General features: G+C 42.0%; 1 protein-coding gene across 7 annotated transcripts in view; it reads right to left on the bottom strand.

Annotated features, from left to right (window-relative positions):
- RTEL1 (regulator of telomere elongation helicase 1) overlaps positions 1-16700 on the bottom strand; it is a 41863-nt gene that overhangs the window by 2152 nt on the left and 23011 nt on the right. For 2 of the 7 annotated variants that reach the window (XM_071815453.1, XM_071815452.1), the window contains exons 25-36: positions 16239-16362; positions 15001-15154; positions 13281-13438; positions 11083-11178; positions 9370-9580; positions 8011-8148; positions 7348-7464; positions 5283-5525; positions 3578-3754; positions 2859-3047; positions 2257-2360; positions 1954-2036 (exon numbers count right to left, since the gene is read on the bottom strand). In XM_071815453.1, coding sequence (XP_071671554.1) covers positions 1954-2036; positions 2257-2360; positions 2859-3047; positions 3578-3754; positions 5283-5525; positions 7348-7464; positions 8011-8148; positions 9370-9580; positions 11083-11178; positions 13281-13438; positions 15001-15154; positions 16239-16362 — 1794 coding nt within the window. Of the gene's footprint in view, positions 1-1953; positions 2037-2256; positions 2361-2858; positions 3048-3577; positions 3755-5282; positions 5526-7347; positions 7465-8010; positions 8149-9369; positions 9581-11082; positions 11179-13280; positions 13439-15000; positions 15155-16238; positions 16363-16700 lie in introns of those variants that run through there. The other 5 variants (XM_071815454.1, XM_071815457.1, XM_065849789.2 and 2 more) reach the window with 5 other exon arrangements.

Genomic DNA, 16700 nt, shown 5'->3' with positions numbered 1-16700 from the left:
AAAATTTCCCAAAAGTTATTCACCGCCTCTCCCCACCACTAAGCTATTTGGGGAAAACAACAAATTGGAAAAGAAATAACAGTTTGCAAATCCCAAGTCATTGCAGTTTGAATGACGGGCTGCTTAGTCAGTCAGCTTCTGAGCTGAAGAAACATTGTGAGTAACTTGTGAAAATAAAAAAGATGAATTTTCCCCACCAGCACCATCAGTGGTGACCTGGCCCATGAAGCGCAGACACAAACACCGTGGTTGCTCATTTCCTGCAGCTCAAGGTACCTCAGACACAAACCCAACTGTCTGTGCAGGCCGCGAGGAGTGGGAATGCGGATGAAGGCATCTAGAGATGGTTCTTCTGGGGCTGGTTTCAGAGAAACATGGAAAATCTTCCTGTTTGCAATCCTGTGCTCTCAGCCAGCCTGTCCTTCCTTCTCATCTACACAACTACCAGAGAAGAGTTTTAACTCATCACCAGCCAGGAGAACTCTCTCTCCATCAGTCCTCAAGTAATATTCCAAACGACAAGATATTTAACTTTTCATTAACCAAATTACATGTGAATAGCAAGTTAAGGCTACTGTAAACAAAGAACAACTCATCATTAGAGAGGGAGGTCATAAACAAGGTAAGAAAAGGTGATGAGACCAGGTAGTTTCATGTTCTCCAGAAGAAAGGTTGTAGAATGTCCATCACACCAAGGCTTGAGAGTGCCTGAACAGCACAGCAACAGGTGTCAGCTGGGGAGAAGATGGTTCTACACACCCACACCAAACAGGTTGTTGTTCAGAGCAAGAAAAGCCACACACAATCAAAACCACAAACAAACAAACCCACACACTCTTAGACAACATACATCCAAGTCCTTATTTCTGTGGAGGAGGCGAATGGACCCCACTGCTGGTGGGTGCAGAAAGATGCTGATGAAGGACAGGGCATCCATGACGCATTTTCTTGAGAGCTGTAGGAATATTGTTTGTCCTTTTTAAACGAGCGGGGCATTAAACTGAACTGGCAAGAAGCAGGTTCAAAGTGACAGCAAAACAAATGAGCTGGTTCTTCACAGAACGTTTGGCTAAACTGTGGAAGCGCTCGCTGTAGGATATGGGTGACAAGTTCTTTCGCGTTCAAAGGGAAGTGGATGATGAGATGGAAAAGCAGCAGAGGTTTCTTAATATAGAATATACTGAGGAACCTCTGGCTCAGGGAGTTCTCGTCCTGCAAATAGCTCCAAGGCTGAGAGTTCTGCAAGAACCACTGCTCACGCCTACCGTGTTCTTTTAGCCTTTCCTAGCCATTCTTTTTTGGCCATCGCTGGAGATGGAACGCTGGGCTGGATGGACCTTTACTCTGACTCAGTAAATCTGCTATTATGTTCTGATTATTTACTGCAAACTGTATCTGCCTTTCCCTATTTTTACAAATTCTAGGGCTGTGGTACACTGCCACAAAGCAAAGCCTTGATTCACCTTGCTAAGAACAACACATATTTTCTTTCCCGTGCCATTGCCCGGTACAACATAGGACGAACTTTCACCGTAACTAGCAGGTTTATTCAGGTAAGTGGCAAAGAAGTCATTATTACAAATGATCCACCGGGAATGACCCATTTCCCCAAATGTGGCTTTGTACTGGATATCTGAATAGAACAAAAGAATACTTCCATTTGGAAGGGACCTACAGGGATCATCTAGTTCCACCAGCTCTGTTGCCTTCCTCTGGGTGCATTCAAGTACCTGAACCTGAACTAAAGCCTAATCTAGATCAGACTACTTTAATCCTCAGTCTAAGAGATGTGCAATCAGAAAAAGGTTAATTTAGAAAAAAATCTAGGCTGGGTGAGTACTGCGATCTATCTATGAACTATGAAAATGCAAATTAACTCGGGGAGTAAGGAAAAAAACCGCATCTCAGAATTACCAATTCAACACAAAAAGCACAGAACAAGGCAGTACATACAACAGCATACAACAAGGTGACTCCACAGGTTGTTGCCTGCACAGCTCCGGATGGGAACACATCTGGAGGAAGCTCAACAGGAGCTGCAAAGGTGTAAAAAAGACCCTGTAAGGCAGAGGTGACTCTATCACAATGCACAGCATGGAAAGCAATGAAACAAGTGGTAAATCTTCCACAAGGATTTAGGGGCTCTCTCTGTAAACAGAGGAATTCTGTTTCCAGGGCTGTCCACATGGTTCTCCTGAAAAGCACAATTATTATTTTTTTTTTTCAGGAAAAACTGAAACCAGTAAACAAGATAACCTTTAAGAACTGCTCCCAGCACGTTTTGCAGCAAGTGAAGTCACATAATGGACATTTAAAAGGCACATCGTCCTCAGAATTGCAGTTAGAGCACTGGAATCTTCCTAGAACAGAGAGAGAGGGGCAGAAAGAGGGGGAGAGAAAGAGGGAGGAAATGACTAAATTCCAGTAACCACCTGTGAAATTCTCATGCATACGCATTTCCAGCGCAGCCCGGAAAACAATGACTATGAGCTGTATGAACTACCTTAGCCACGCAATACCCGGCCCTGTCACATTATTTCTTTTGCATGATCTCACTCAGCCTCTCAGTGCTTCAGATCCCCATTTAGAAACTGAGGGTTACAAGGAAGTTGCCAAGAAAAATCTTTAAGTTCTCAGGAAAACTATTACATCATTGTAATAAAGACAATGAAGTACTTTGAGGAAACACATGCGAGTGACAGAAAACACAAATTCTACTTTGCAAACCTCACTATCATTATTACACCTAAGCAAATATAGACATGAACCAGTCATCACTGAAGAGAATTACGCTGATAACCTGCTATTTTTATCCCCTAGTATTAAAGAATTGCACCCAAAATCTCACATATACCTACCACATTCTGGTTCCAGTTCCAGGGGGAAGACAGGCACAGCTCCACAGCCTGTGGGGGCTCTCACATTACCGGTTTCTTCTGATACTTTGGTCTTTGGCAATTCAAGTTTGCTTTTCTGGCTAAAACAGAAAGCAGAAATCTTCTTCTGAATTTTCTCTGGTGCCTTATCCTTAGAAGTGGTTGCATCTTCTATAAGAAAAAAACCAAACCAGCATACAAAAATCACATAATGCAGAACACAATACACAGACTGCATGAAACACAATTAGCAGTAAGTTCAGTAATTTCTCAACCACAATTTGAATAACTATTTTTTTTTATGCCATACTGCTTGGTAATGGAAGTTTCTGGCACTAACACACACTATAACTGAAAGGGACCCTTTATATTGGAATAGTTATGTGGAAATTCTTCCTAGACAGGGTGAATCTCAATCTCCTCCTGCTCTCACCTCAGATGCAAAAATTCTGCCTTCATGCATAATATATTTCACAGTTTGAAGATAACACTATTATTTTTTTGTTTCCTTGCACTTCCCCATTTCACATTGCATTCTACTTACTTTTTTTAACTACAACTTGAACACTGCCAATCGTTTTGATCTTCCTTCACACACCTCGTGCAGGGAGGCCCTGGCCCCCAGCTAAGGCTGTTGGACACCACCCCGTCATCATCATCATCAATAAACTGCAAATGTCAGACAAATGTTCATTCCCCACCTTGTCCATGGCCGTTTTCTCCTCCAGCGCACCAGCTCTCCAGACTCTGGGGGTTCTCTGCACCTTGCACTGGCTCCTGCAGCTGCTTCTCTCCCTCGCCACAGCCCATTCCCGTCAAACCCTGACACAGCTCTCTGAACCGCTCTTTGTGATGAGGGCGAACAAACATGGAAAATCCTGTGCAAAGGAAAATACAAATGCATAGGAAAATAAACACCTGACCTTGGAAGGCTGCTTGCTTTGGAGGGGAGAAATTCTTCGGAAGCTGAGCAATATCAGTCATATTCCTCAGAGTATCTTCAGGTTGGTGGAACACTTGATGTTTGTGTTGATTTTATAACTATGGGGTTTTCTATGCCAGAGAACAGAGGAATATTTGGTATGGCAAACAACCTCAGATTACTCCAAAATTCTTCTGTTCTCCACAGCTAATCCAGCCCTCCACCTGACAACTGATGTAGTGAAATTGGGCAGAGATACAACATCTGAAAAGACTTCTCAAAAAGCCAGTTTCTTGTTACTGTTTGGTTGACAAGGATCCACAACATATACACAAGAATTCTAAACCATTCCCAGCCACGACTTACTGCCAAGCATAGACAATTCTACCACTAAGTCGTCTGAGGTAAAAACCTTTGCTGAGGGAAGACACCAACTGTGGGTGACAAAGAATGCTCAGGGGAGATGATGAGTCACAGTGCCACACAGTTCATTTCCCTCCGGCTCTTCACTGTGTCAGGACTAAGCTGATCAGTTATTGCATCAGAAAAAAATATTTTCTAAACATTTGTAGACTATAGCATCTATTCAAGGTCAATGGAATACTTATTGTTATTTCCTAAAGACAACAAATGAACCAATATCAGCATTTCCCATCATTTCCTGCAGGAGTTCACACCAGAGACATGGGAGAAGGTGGAACTGGGTGTTAAGTGGCACAAGACAAGACGTCTCCACCAAGGCGATCAAGATCTGCATATACTCCACCTTCTTTTATTTTTTTTTTAAATAATAAAGCCCAATTCAAAACTCTGAAAACCTGTAGCTTCTTAAAGCATTAAACCCACGAGAGGAAAACAATAAACCACTTCTGAGAAAATAAATATCAGCTTCAAATTTCTAGAAGATTAAGATGAATGATAAGGATACTAAATTATGCCACAGTTCCGTAACTACTCTCAGGTAAAGCTCTGTAGCAGAACAGTGAACCAAAAGTGTCATTGTTATCCCCAAACCTGGAAGTGATGGAAGAGCTCAGCACCAGCATAACAACTAACGCTCAAACAAAACTGAGTCAGTTGTCAGCACTGGCTTTTCCAAAGAGCAATCACTGCTGGTAACTGAGGAGAGAAAAAGGTGATTAAATCATCTGACTGAAGTGAGCCTGACTGAAGGTTATGACTGGAATTACTGAGGTCTTATCTAATGTTTTTAATGGGCAATTTCTAACTGAACAAACAGAGATAACATTTTAGAACTCCGAAATTTTTGCTCTTTGAATGACATTCATTTAACACATCTTCCCTGTTGTTCCATTTATCTGGTTTGCAAAACCAAATGATGGGAGATGCGACACTTACTAATGCTAAAAGTTCTTCCCAAAAGTGGAGAGTGACCAGTGAAATGTTATGACCAGTGAAAAGTCATTGCTCACATGAGCTCACAGCACCTACATCATCTTTTCAACTAAACACAAATCCCTTACTTTGTAGGAGATGAAAGTCTTCTGGCCTCTCAGTGGTGAGGGCTGCGATCACCGATACCATCGCCTCATAGTTGTCTGTCTTCTTGTAGGCCAACAACGCTTGATAGAACTGGCTGTAGGTGCTTTTGTCCAACACCCTTTTCACGTCGCTGAGGTAGGAAGCCCTGAGGACCTGGTGCTGATCCCTCCTTGAGTTTGAGGCTTTTTTAGCATCTTTCCTTGGAGCCTGACTGGAATTCTGCCCTGGGAGACAAAGAACAGGGTGAGCAGGGCTTGGGGAGGACAGAGACATTGGGTCACTCCTTTGGATCTGCTACTCTTTTCATTCAGAAGTGGGTTCTGGACTAGTTCAAAGTGTCAAAGCCAACACTCACTCCTAGAAATGACAACAGAGCAAATGAATTCTGAGGATCGCTCGTAACATGTTTTTTTTGGTTTTTTTTTTAATCTTTTAAATGGAGAAATGTGTCAGATGGTCACTAGGGAATGAGAAAAAGGTGACACGGAGATCAGCAGTAAATCAGGGTTTGTGCTGCACCAGGGAGCAGAAGCACTGGAAAGAGAGAGCTGAGCCAACTACAGTGGCCTGGCACATGGGCACAGATACTGCTGAGAGCAAGTTTAAAGAACAGATTTCTCACCCCTTATTAATAAAAGGAGAAAAGGGGTGTGTGGGTGTGTGTGCGCTTCCCAACAGGAAAACAAAGTCAAAAAAGAATGACTAACCTGAAATAACACAAGATAGCAAGAGAGCAAGGTAGGAGCCCAACAGAAGGCAGGAGGAGCTACAAACATCCTGCTAAACTCCAAGTGGAATTCTGTTCAAAATGTGAATCTTTGATTTCCAACACGTTGTAGAGGAAAAAGGTCTGTTTTGCATATTACAAGTATGCAAATACAGATGAACTACACAATAAGAAACTGATTTAAATTAAGCAGCCACATCTTCTGATATTTAGATCTTTATTTTCCACTAAAGAGCTTTTAAATACGTTTAAGAAGATAATGAAGTTTTAAAGGATGGGCCTAGTTCAGTTTCCTGAAAGGGGAAAAACATGGGTGTGAATTTTATAATCAGTATCTTTTATTGCATATCATCCAGCGTTCTGACACTGCCACAGGAGCACACTCAGTGGAAGGAGTGAGAACAGAAACAATACTTGCATTCAGTGCTACTATTTTCTCAATTACTTTTAGTGGGAACCAGTTTCTACGAAACTCCATCTCATGGACCTCAGGACAAAATAATTACCAAAGATTCTGTTTTGTTCAAGTGCTCTTAAAACACAAAACAAAGCAGGAAGACAAATCAAAATAAACATGGCTTCATAGATGAAAAACTTTTAAAGCCTTCCAGGAAACATCACCTTTTTATTTATTTTTTTAAAAAGAAAGGATTAGTCTTTGACTATTCTTTACCCTCTAAAGAAAGAGGTCTAAGCTGTCCAGATATCCTACTCGTTTCCTTCAGAGAAATACAAAAAATTCCCAGCTGTTCTCAGGAAGATCTGTAATCAAATCACAACTGAGTCTTTGACTTCAAAAATAAATACTGGACAGCATGAAGTCAGAGTGGTGTGTACAGAAATTACACGCAATCGTGAGAATACATTTCTAGTCTCTGCTTCTGCAGAAAAAACAGATTGTCCACATGAGGAGTGTAACATTACCTGTAACAAAACAACAACTGTTTTCTTCTTCATACCTGGGTTCCTATTGACCTGATGTGACACTACACTCCTTAAAAAGCTCTTTCCCGAGCTCTGTACAAACAGAAGCTGAACAGCCTGGTGCTCAGCTTGCCCTTCCACTCACTGACGGACACCAGTTCTGTCTCCAGGGCAAACTTCTGCCTTTACTGGGTTTCTTTCATATCTACCTTGATGGAATTTGTTGTCTTTTGCGTGCTGTTTTGTACAATCCTTGCTGAAAATTCTGAATTACCACGGTTCCTACCTACAGACAGTGAGCCACTGCGCTACCTGAGTGCAAAAAACATCAGCTCCCACCAGCAGAATTTATAGTCGGTGACAAAATAAAATATAAGGTGTTGCATGAAGGGTACCTGCACCATTCAGTCCTGTTGCCAAGTGGCATCCTCCCTGGTTGAGGTGAAGCCCAGGGTTCAGCTGAGCACACGAGTCTGTTGAGAATGCACTTTTCTGCTGACTCTGCTTTTCTTCTGTTAAATCAAACCAGTCTGTTAACAGTGAACTTAGGAAAGAACAAACATAGGATGGCACTCTTCAAAGTGTGCCATTCTACGCTGAAAACACCTGAAGGTGTAGATGCATTTCTCTGATAAGAGGGGATGAGCTAACACCCTGCCTTTTTAGGATTTTAGTGTTCTGGGCTTCAAAGACTTCATGAGCTCTGTGAGGACATTACCTTTTGCTCACAGTTCTAGTGGCACTATGTGGGTAGCAAAGAAGACACACACAAAGATTTTTAAATCCACAGACTAGATTAATAATTGAAATAGATCTGTAAAATCCTTTTGAAATAAAATGGCACCATCACTAACTGCGCAGTAACCAACGCTCAGGCATCCGCCCATGCTCGTGAGAAGGCAGGTAAAGGGATCACACAGAGACTTAGCTCAATATTGATTAAGTTAAATCGCCTTCCATCCTTTTATTTCTATTTATTAGACACATCTTGCTCTACAATTGGGTAACGTCAATTAAATGATCCAACTGCCTGCCCAGTGCTGGAACCAGCTCCTCACCCATGTCCCTGGTGAGTCTCTCCCTCTCCTCCCGCAGGAGGCTGTGCTCAGGTTTGTAGCCACAGCCCGTGCCAGTCAGATTGCAACACGCCTCGTCAAACTCCTTCTTATGCTGAGGTCGAACGAACTGGTAAAACTCTGTCATTAGAGAGGAAGAAAAAGAGGGAAAAAAAATAATAAAGTCACTCCACAACTGGTAAGAAATGCCAGAGAAACATACAATGGCAGGACTTCTAGTTTAGGTAACATGAAGATAAGAAGTGTAGCTAAATAACTTAAAATCTAAATGTCATTATCTAATACAGGCACATTAAGCACACTTATCCGCTATCATGCAAACTTCCACCCACATCACTACCAGTAGGTAATAACTGTAATTTTTTCCTGGTAAATATGAAGTAACTTACCTGTCGGTGGAACAGGTACTTGCAGCTCCCTCAATGTATCTGCCAGGCGGATACTCTGAATAGCTGATATACTGCTGATTTTATACCTCATCCCATTTACTTCCTATAAAATGCTTGCCAACCAAAAGCCAAAACCTCAAATGAACTTCAACTTCCAGGTGCTTGTCACTTTTAAAAGTAGACCTAGGCTTTAAGTTGATGATTAAATATTTTCTTATTTATATAGTAAGCTCAGCAAACCGGGAAACTGACCGTGGCTACTATTAGTACTAAGTGCTCACACTGAGCTTTCCATTCCTTAACCTTAAAATTAACCTTAAACAATTTACACAATGCCTAACTATGCTTTTTTTATTGTAGTAGATGAAAACATCACAGAAAAATCTGTCCGTTTGCTCGCAAGTGGAGAGTGAAATGAAAATTTCCAGAGAAAACACTGTTGAACTAGAAGAACTGTTGGTGAGAATCCAGTTCCTGCTAATGCAGTTGTTAAAAGTCAAGAAAGTACCAGCTAAACCACTAAACTACCCATGTCTACCCAGATCACTTGACTTTTATTTGCCGTTATTTAAATAGAAAATTAGATACACTGTCTACTTATTTACTGCTTTTACACTGAACCCTTATGAAGCCATCTATCTAACAACCACACTCCTGATCTTACCTCCTAAATCACAGGAAATAAGCTATGCAACTTTTAGGCAAAGTTTAAAATAACAAAAGCTTCCACAGAATGTGATTTTTTTTTCAGGCCTGTCAAGGTGTAAACTAACATATGATAATTAGATTGAGAAGATTTTCTGTGTGATCTGGGGATATTAAGTGATGAATGCTAATGACTATCATCCCGATTGATCTGCACCTCAAATTTAAAACACCTACCTCTGAAATACTCAAGTCTAGTAAAAAGTAAAGGTCACGTCTTACAAAGATACTCAGGAAGTCGTCATACCTCGTAACAAAACATGCTTTTTTTCATCCTCTAGAAAGAGGGAGCTCATTTGAGACAACATGGCATGGAAGTCATCTGTCTTCTTGTAGTGCTGAAGAGCCTTGGAGAAGAGATCATAGCTCTGTTGGCTCAGGGTCTCCTTCACCGTTGCGATGTACAGCGTGGCTCGGGCCTTCTTGGGCTCCAGCGGGTCTGCTTTCTGCTCAGCTTGCTGCACGGACAGGAAGGCTTTTCAGTAAACGTGACCTGAGGAGTCACTCTCACATGAATTCACATGGAAGCACTACATTTGCAATTCTGCCAGCACATAAAACAATCAATGCTGTCTGTTGAAACTCTGGTAATCACTCCTGTAACCATGGGTTATTTCTCACAAAACCGGAACAGTTTCGGTGCCACAGAATAAGCACAAATTAACCGGTCTACCTCCTGAAGATGTCCCATTCACTGAAAACCAAATCTCTGAAGTAGGGGATAAAAAGAACAGATGACATTAAAGCATTTTGGTTCCTCTAAGGCATTTCCTGAAGACGCTATACACACGAGCAAGCTGGATTGCTCTCTCGTGTTGGGAAAACTTCTACAATCACAAGCAGCAGGGACACGCCATGGACTCAGAACAATCACTCCCTTATGAAGTGTCTATGCAGCACAGTGAACTCACACACTTGGAACACTTAAGCTCTTGGATCCTTATCATGTATGCTCAAGACAAAACCAGTATCACCAGAGCAATCCTCTGGGGCACAAGTATACTATTCATTCCCCCAGATGATTATTCTATTTATTTCCAAACTATTAATCCCTCTAACATCTATGAGTGTTCATGCCCCCATGTAAAAGTGATGCTATTTACCTCATTGACAAAACAACTGCTTCAGAGGAATATTCCTCGAGAAGCAGCCAAGTTCCATTGCACAATTCTATTCTTAGGAGAAGGCTTAATAAGAGAAATGACATTTACTCCAAATCTTGAGGTGACTCTGACTCATCGTGACACCAGATAGCAAGGAACTGCAAACACAACCTCCTGCGATGACCCTGCTCCCTTCCTCGCCTTGAACAGTATCGGCTTCTGGATCTGTGACTACTTTTAGCAGTTCCGTTTGCCAGGTGATCAGGAGGCTGACAGACAGACGGACAGACAGGCAGCACCTTGGACAACTGCCAACTGTTCATACTCTGCACAGTCACCCAGGGGGTTCTCAGGGATTTATTTGGACTCTTAAGCATAATTGTGACTCGTAGCTGCGTAACGAGTTAACTGAGTTTGGAGACAATCGCGCAGAACTGCAAACACCACAATGACCCACCATGGGGGGCGGGATGTGATCACTTACCCAAAATGGGCCACTGGAGGCTCTACTGGCAGCTGGACTGGATGATCATTGTAGATCCCTTCCAACTGAACTATTCTACTCTAATCAAAATAATGAAACCGCCCACCACATCTGGGCAACGTTCACAGGTAGTCAATGCCAGAAAACAACTCTCTTCATCTATCAGCCCCACCTGGGCCTGTGTTTGATTTGATCTATGATGTCTAGATTTAAGAAAGAGCACAACAGAAACAGACTTCATAACTATTCATCAATGCACATCTGATTTGGAAAAAAAACAATTGTTTTGGCATTGTCATCTGTCTGTCTGGAAATTTCCAATTCAAATTAAAGCAGTTTGCAGATCAAAGGGATGGTACAGGCAAACACATACTGTATTGCTGACCAGCTTTATTTTCTTCCTTCCTCCTTTCTGCTCATCCGTTAACCTCTTCTCATACTGAAGGGAAAGTGTTGACAGACGTTGGGCCTGTGGAGATTAAAAGAAAAGAAGAAAGGTCCAAAAAAAAATGCTTTTCAAAGTGATTGTCCATTTAATTTAGCAATTTCCGGCCGTAAAGTTTGTTAACCCAGTTTGTGACACCATTCAAGAAAGTGAAATAATCAAACTAAACTATTGCAACAGGCCCTGGGACACACACCTGTTTCTAGAAGGTAATCACTGGACAATTCAGAAAAAGATATCAAAACAGAGGAAATTAAAGACAAAGTTGGTCTGGAGGGTGTAAGTTCCTGATTAAGCAAAGCTGGACTTATAGCCAACAGTTTTGGGGTAGCCCTGGAATCGTACACATCAATCTGTGCAACTGGGGCCTCGCATGCCCCTGCGCTTTCCTGTCTGGATGTACTGCTGGAAGTACCTGGAAGTACTTTCCTACCTGGAAAAATCTGAATACAAGCAGCAAATCAAACATTTATGATACATGCACTAAGTCAGAAAAATGATCAAAAGCATCTTCTTATCCTAGACTATGTGAAGGCACCACCTTGAAGAGTAGGATCCAGAAGAAATAAGGCTTCTGAAAGCCAAGTTTCCATAAGTCCTATCTCACAATGAAAACTGATTGAGGGGAACTGCCAAATCATTCTTTAAATGGATTGGGAGATATTTCTTTTGATTTTTTGAGACGACAAAGACGACTTCTTTTTCACCGCAAGCAAATTGTGTCAGAATGCTAGCAGCTAAATTTCCACTACTCAGGAAACAAGGGTGCAGCATAACCTTGATAAAAGAAAAAACGGTAACACAGATACTATGACAGGTGTTGAAGAAAGATATGAACACACACTAACTCCATTACCAGTCCAAATGCTTATTAAAAATCAGCTGAGTATTGGACTTTGAGCAAACACAGGCTTCTTTGTAGCACTGCAGGGCTCAGGACCACACTCCCAGACCTCTGGTGCCAGAAAGCACCAATTTAAGCACAGCACAGGATGATGCCCCAGCTCTCTGCAAGCCACAGATGAGAAGTAACGCCAAATACAAACAGCAGACATGAGCTGACTCACTGCTGAGCCGTTAGGATCGTCAACTTAAATCTGACTTGAAATGCTGAAGACTGTCAAGAGCAGTGCAGCTGTGTTAAGAAGATGCTGTAGCTGAGTTTCCAAGGCCCTGGAGATGGGCCAGGCTTTCCAAAGAGTAAGTTCTGGTGTCTGCGTTGTGGTGGCCCATGGGTGATGGAGCCGATTTCTCAATCAGCTGCACAGAAGCTAAATATTCACTGTACTTATTCATTCAAGTTTGTACATTTCCTCTGTGTTGTACACTCCATCCAGCTCCCTTAGGCCTCTGTAGATATTCCCCAGATAATCCTTACACCTCCACACTCTTCCTTCGGCAGTTTGCTCCTAAGCAAACTACCTGGGGATGTTGCAATGATAGGAATTCCTGGAGTTCACACACACTTGGCATCAGTCAAATCAAGTAAAACATCCCTGCCGGTGGCAGCCAGGTAAGGGAGCTCCCCCCAACAACTGCAACCAGGGGCTTTGGGAAAGCAAGAACAAAGCCTCATCACCAACGGATTAAAAGCACCAATCCAAACGGAAAGAAAACCAACAGCACAGAAGAAGCTTCGTTGATCTTAACACCACGGTGGATTTATGTTTCAGGTAAAACATTCTGCAAGACTGCGATACTCATTCTCTGAGGCAAAGATTTTCATCTGAAAGTGCAATTTCTAATTCACAAACCCTCCCCCCTGCCTTTTTAAAATTCAATATCCGGTCACACACCAAGTGCTGACACAGATTCCGCCACAGGACGAACTGTGTCTCTACCAATCTCTTCTTGGAGAGCTCGTTGCTCTCCAGAGAGCATGGTTAACTTCCAGGAGTCTGTATGATCAGCACAAGTATGCACCTGTTGGTCATCTACTTGAATGCAGCAAGGAAACCCTTCGACTAAGCTTAATTATGAGAACTTGCAGTGACTAATGCCAATTACAGTGAGTTTTCCTTGAAAGAGGGTTGAACTGGGATTCTTATATCAACACAAAGCTCATTTTGCTTTAGAGTCTGCAAGTTTTACCCATAGCAAGTATTTTGCTCCACCACTGTTGTTACCTTCTCCTCTCCCGACAAGTCCCCCTCCTCCTTCTCTGCATCTTCGCTGTTCCTCTCGTTGCGCTCCAATGCATCCAGGAGCCCAATACAACGTCGTCGAGGTGAAATCAGCTCTCGTTCATACTCCATGCACAGGCTGGGTGCTCCATCTCCATTTACTGGCATCACAGCGTAATACAGATGAGAAATGAACATTCCACATAATCTCTTGCATTTTCTTTGACTTAGTAATACCTCAAAATCTCACATGGCAATCCACAAAGATGTGTTCATTTATTTAATTTTCCACATCTGGCAAAACTGCACTTATGACTTAGTAAGAAGGCTGCTTTTGTTAATCACTCCAAAATTGCTCAAGCATTTGTTACCACAACCTGGAGGAACTCTCTCAAACTTTTCCTTCAGTGATGTTTGTATTTAACCTCAAAATGGCTTAGGATCAATGGAAAAAAGGTTTTGCTGCAACAGTTGTCTGTGTTTAACTACCTTAGCTTTATGGATTTCCCAAAAAGCGTATTCCTGTTTTTAAGAGATCCTGGCATGAAAGAGAATTTAGTATTTTCAAACAAAAGGAGCTTTTTTAAAGCCTACAATTTTACAGTATCAATACTTTTAAGACACAGTCATCTTCAGGTCCCAGGAATACATATTCTCCCTCATCAGGATCCAGGCATACTTGGCTTTAAATAGAAGCTACTTCTTGTAGACATTATCTTCAAAATCTATTTCCTCTATTTTGTTAAATGACTTCAGAGTCAGTTACTAGGAAAAGTCACTATTTGGAGAAGAATGGAAGTATATTAAGCTATAAATTAAAAAGACAGTACGTGAAACTCTTCAGCCAAAACTATGATCACAGGTACAGTTTGATTTTACAGTTAATGCAACACAAATGAAAATTTCTATCACAAGAGGCAACACAAGCTCTTCCCATCACCTCCAGTCACACATTCCAGCCCATCCTTGGAGATGGAGCTGCTGCTCACAGGGATGAAAGGTAAACTGGTTCCACGAGCTCAGACTTGCTCTGTGGTTGCACAACAGATGGATTTGAATCAAGGGAAGAAGCATAAGCATACGGTTGGAAACAGAGGGAGAAAGAAGTGGCGGCCCAGGTAAGTCCTTTCAATGACAACCTGCGCTCACACTGGCTTTGAAGTACTGTGAAATTACCTTCACACTCAGTCACAGCTGCATTAGAACCGCAGTTTTAGACATAACTTCATTGTTTTGTTCCAAAATAGCAAGCACTCCAGAGCGGAATGTTCTGAAACATCTGACATGAGAAATACTTTCTCCTTTGGGATCAGCTAACCACAAATTTTAAAATACTGTTTTCTTCCAAGGTCAGTGCCCTCTTTCTGTTTTCTTAGTCAGATTACATTGTAAGAGTCATTAATGCAACAGCATGGAAGGAGGACACAAAAGCCTGTGCTAGTCAGAAACAGACTTCCAGCTCTTATTTTTTAAGCTCTTTCTGATATTCCATCAAACTCCTGTTCTGCAGGGCACCTTTTCAGGTCCCATCTGCCTCTTCGCTTTGTAGTTGCAGCTGGTTCCTCTGTTTTCAGATGTGGTGCTGTGTCCCTTCTGATCACACTTTCACACCCGTCTATGAGCTCTCCTCGCCTTCTCTCCCATTCCAGTTTCCAGTCCCTTGCTCCTACTTCTTTGATTCAGTTTAAAACAAAAAAGTAGATCTGTGAGGGCTCAGACCTACCTTTTCTTTTCCTCTTCAAACTGGGAACATGGTCATCCAAGTTTTTGGCTTTTTGCAGGGAGAGGATCTGCTCAGATGACGTAGATGGCACCGGATTGCTTTTACTTCGGGAAGCAGCTGAGCCAGCAGGGCATTGCAGCAGGGGTGGGGGCATCTGCAAGCAGTTCACAAAGTGTCACAGTAGGCAAAAGCTACTCTTCCATTCCACTTCTTCTGCAATCAAAAATCCCAGCAACAACCCAAAGATACATACTTTCTCCCTAATAGCCCTTGACAGCAAGATTGTTAAGTATTCTGGATATATGTGCTTTTGAAAATGGCTCAAATAACTAGGAAGTGACACAGATAAAGTGTAGTACACAGGGTCAGCACTAAGTGGCCTGTGTTACAGGAAAAGGGTCATGATGCTGCTAAAGAACAACTGCTTCCTAACACTGTCCCTGCACCTCGGCTCCTTCTGACCAAGCACATTGTGCTGTGGTTCTTACTCACCATGAAACTCCCATTTATTATCAGAAAAGATCATCAAGTCATCCAGTATCATCCACCTGTAACTTTTATTTCAAACAACTTGTATTTGACTAAAGCATCTTCCAGGAAGTCATCCAAGTCTGTATGTGAAACTTTACGTGTGTATTTTAATCTCCAATTTGGGGACAACTAATTCCCCATTTTGGTTTCCAGCTATGGACTTTCTCCAGTCAATTAGAAAGTATTTTTACAATTTTACTTTTTAAATTGAAGAACTATTACTGAGAAAAAGAGTTCCTTAATGCTAAGAGAGAAGCCATATTAGTAAAGATGACCCAGAGATGAACTGTGATATTAACTGATGGGTTTGTCTCACTCTTTTAATCAGTCAGCTTAGATTTAAATTTATGGGTTCGACTGATTCTTCCAAACAAAAACCCTCTCCCTGAGGGTGAGGTAGGAAGCTCTTTGATGCTAACATCAGTTCCAGTATTTGCATGCCACCCAATGAAAGCTATGTTTATTTAGGAGGGACTGGAAGTTTTTTTTGTGATCTAACCAAATGAGTTGTGCAGCATGAGAAAACATCCTGTCTCAGCTCACTCTTGGAGAAAGATGAGCCATAGGCCCTTTCCCAAAAAGCTTCCACTTCTTAGAAGTGACAAGTGAATCCATCACATCTCTCACCTGGCTCAATATTTCCAGTTTCCAACACTATCAAGAATTTTTTCATTTGGGTTTTTTGTTGTGTTTTTAAAGACACTTACAGTATCTTGAGCAACACGGAAGAAGAGGGAGACGCTCCTGACAGCGTGCCCAAAGTTGTCATAAACGTTCACGTACGGGCGAACCCAGGACGGCAGCTTGCTCCTCACATCGCCAGTTGTGAACCTGCATGCGATTGGAAAAGGGGAGAATTATTTGCCAGGTTGGCCTAAATGAGCTGAATGTGTGCTGGATCAGGGTCCAAAAGGACAAGGGAGGAGCAGCAAGACAACAAGACTGAAGCAGTGCAGCGACTATCATGGGGCGATGTCTTCACTCAGGAGAAAAGGGCTTTGTTGATACCCTGTCCCATGTAATCAGCCAGTTCCTGTCTTTTGGCCACAAAATCTTTAACTGTGCAACAGCAGCACTGAACTGTGTCCTGCTCACTGGTCTCAGTCAAGTCTCAGCATTGAAGACTATCAGTTAAACTATTGTTGCTTATTATATACATATTAATGGAT

This window comes from Patagioenas fasciata, chromosome 16 (assembly GCF_037038585.1).
Source record: "Patagioenas fasciata isolate bPatFas1 chromosome 16, bPatFas1.hap1, whole genome shotgun sequence".
In the NCBI taxonomy this organism is placed as follows: Eukaryota; Metazoa; Chordata; class Aves; order Columbiformes; family Columbidae; genus Patagioenas; species Patagioenas fasciata.
This window is presented reverse-complemented; position numbering and strand designations above follow the sequence as displayed.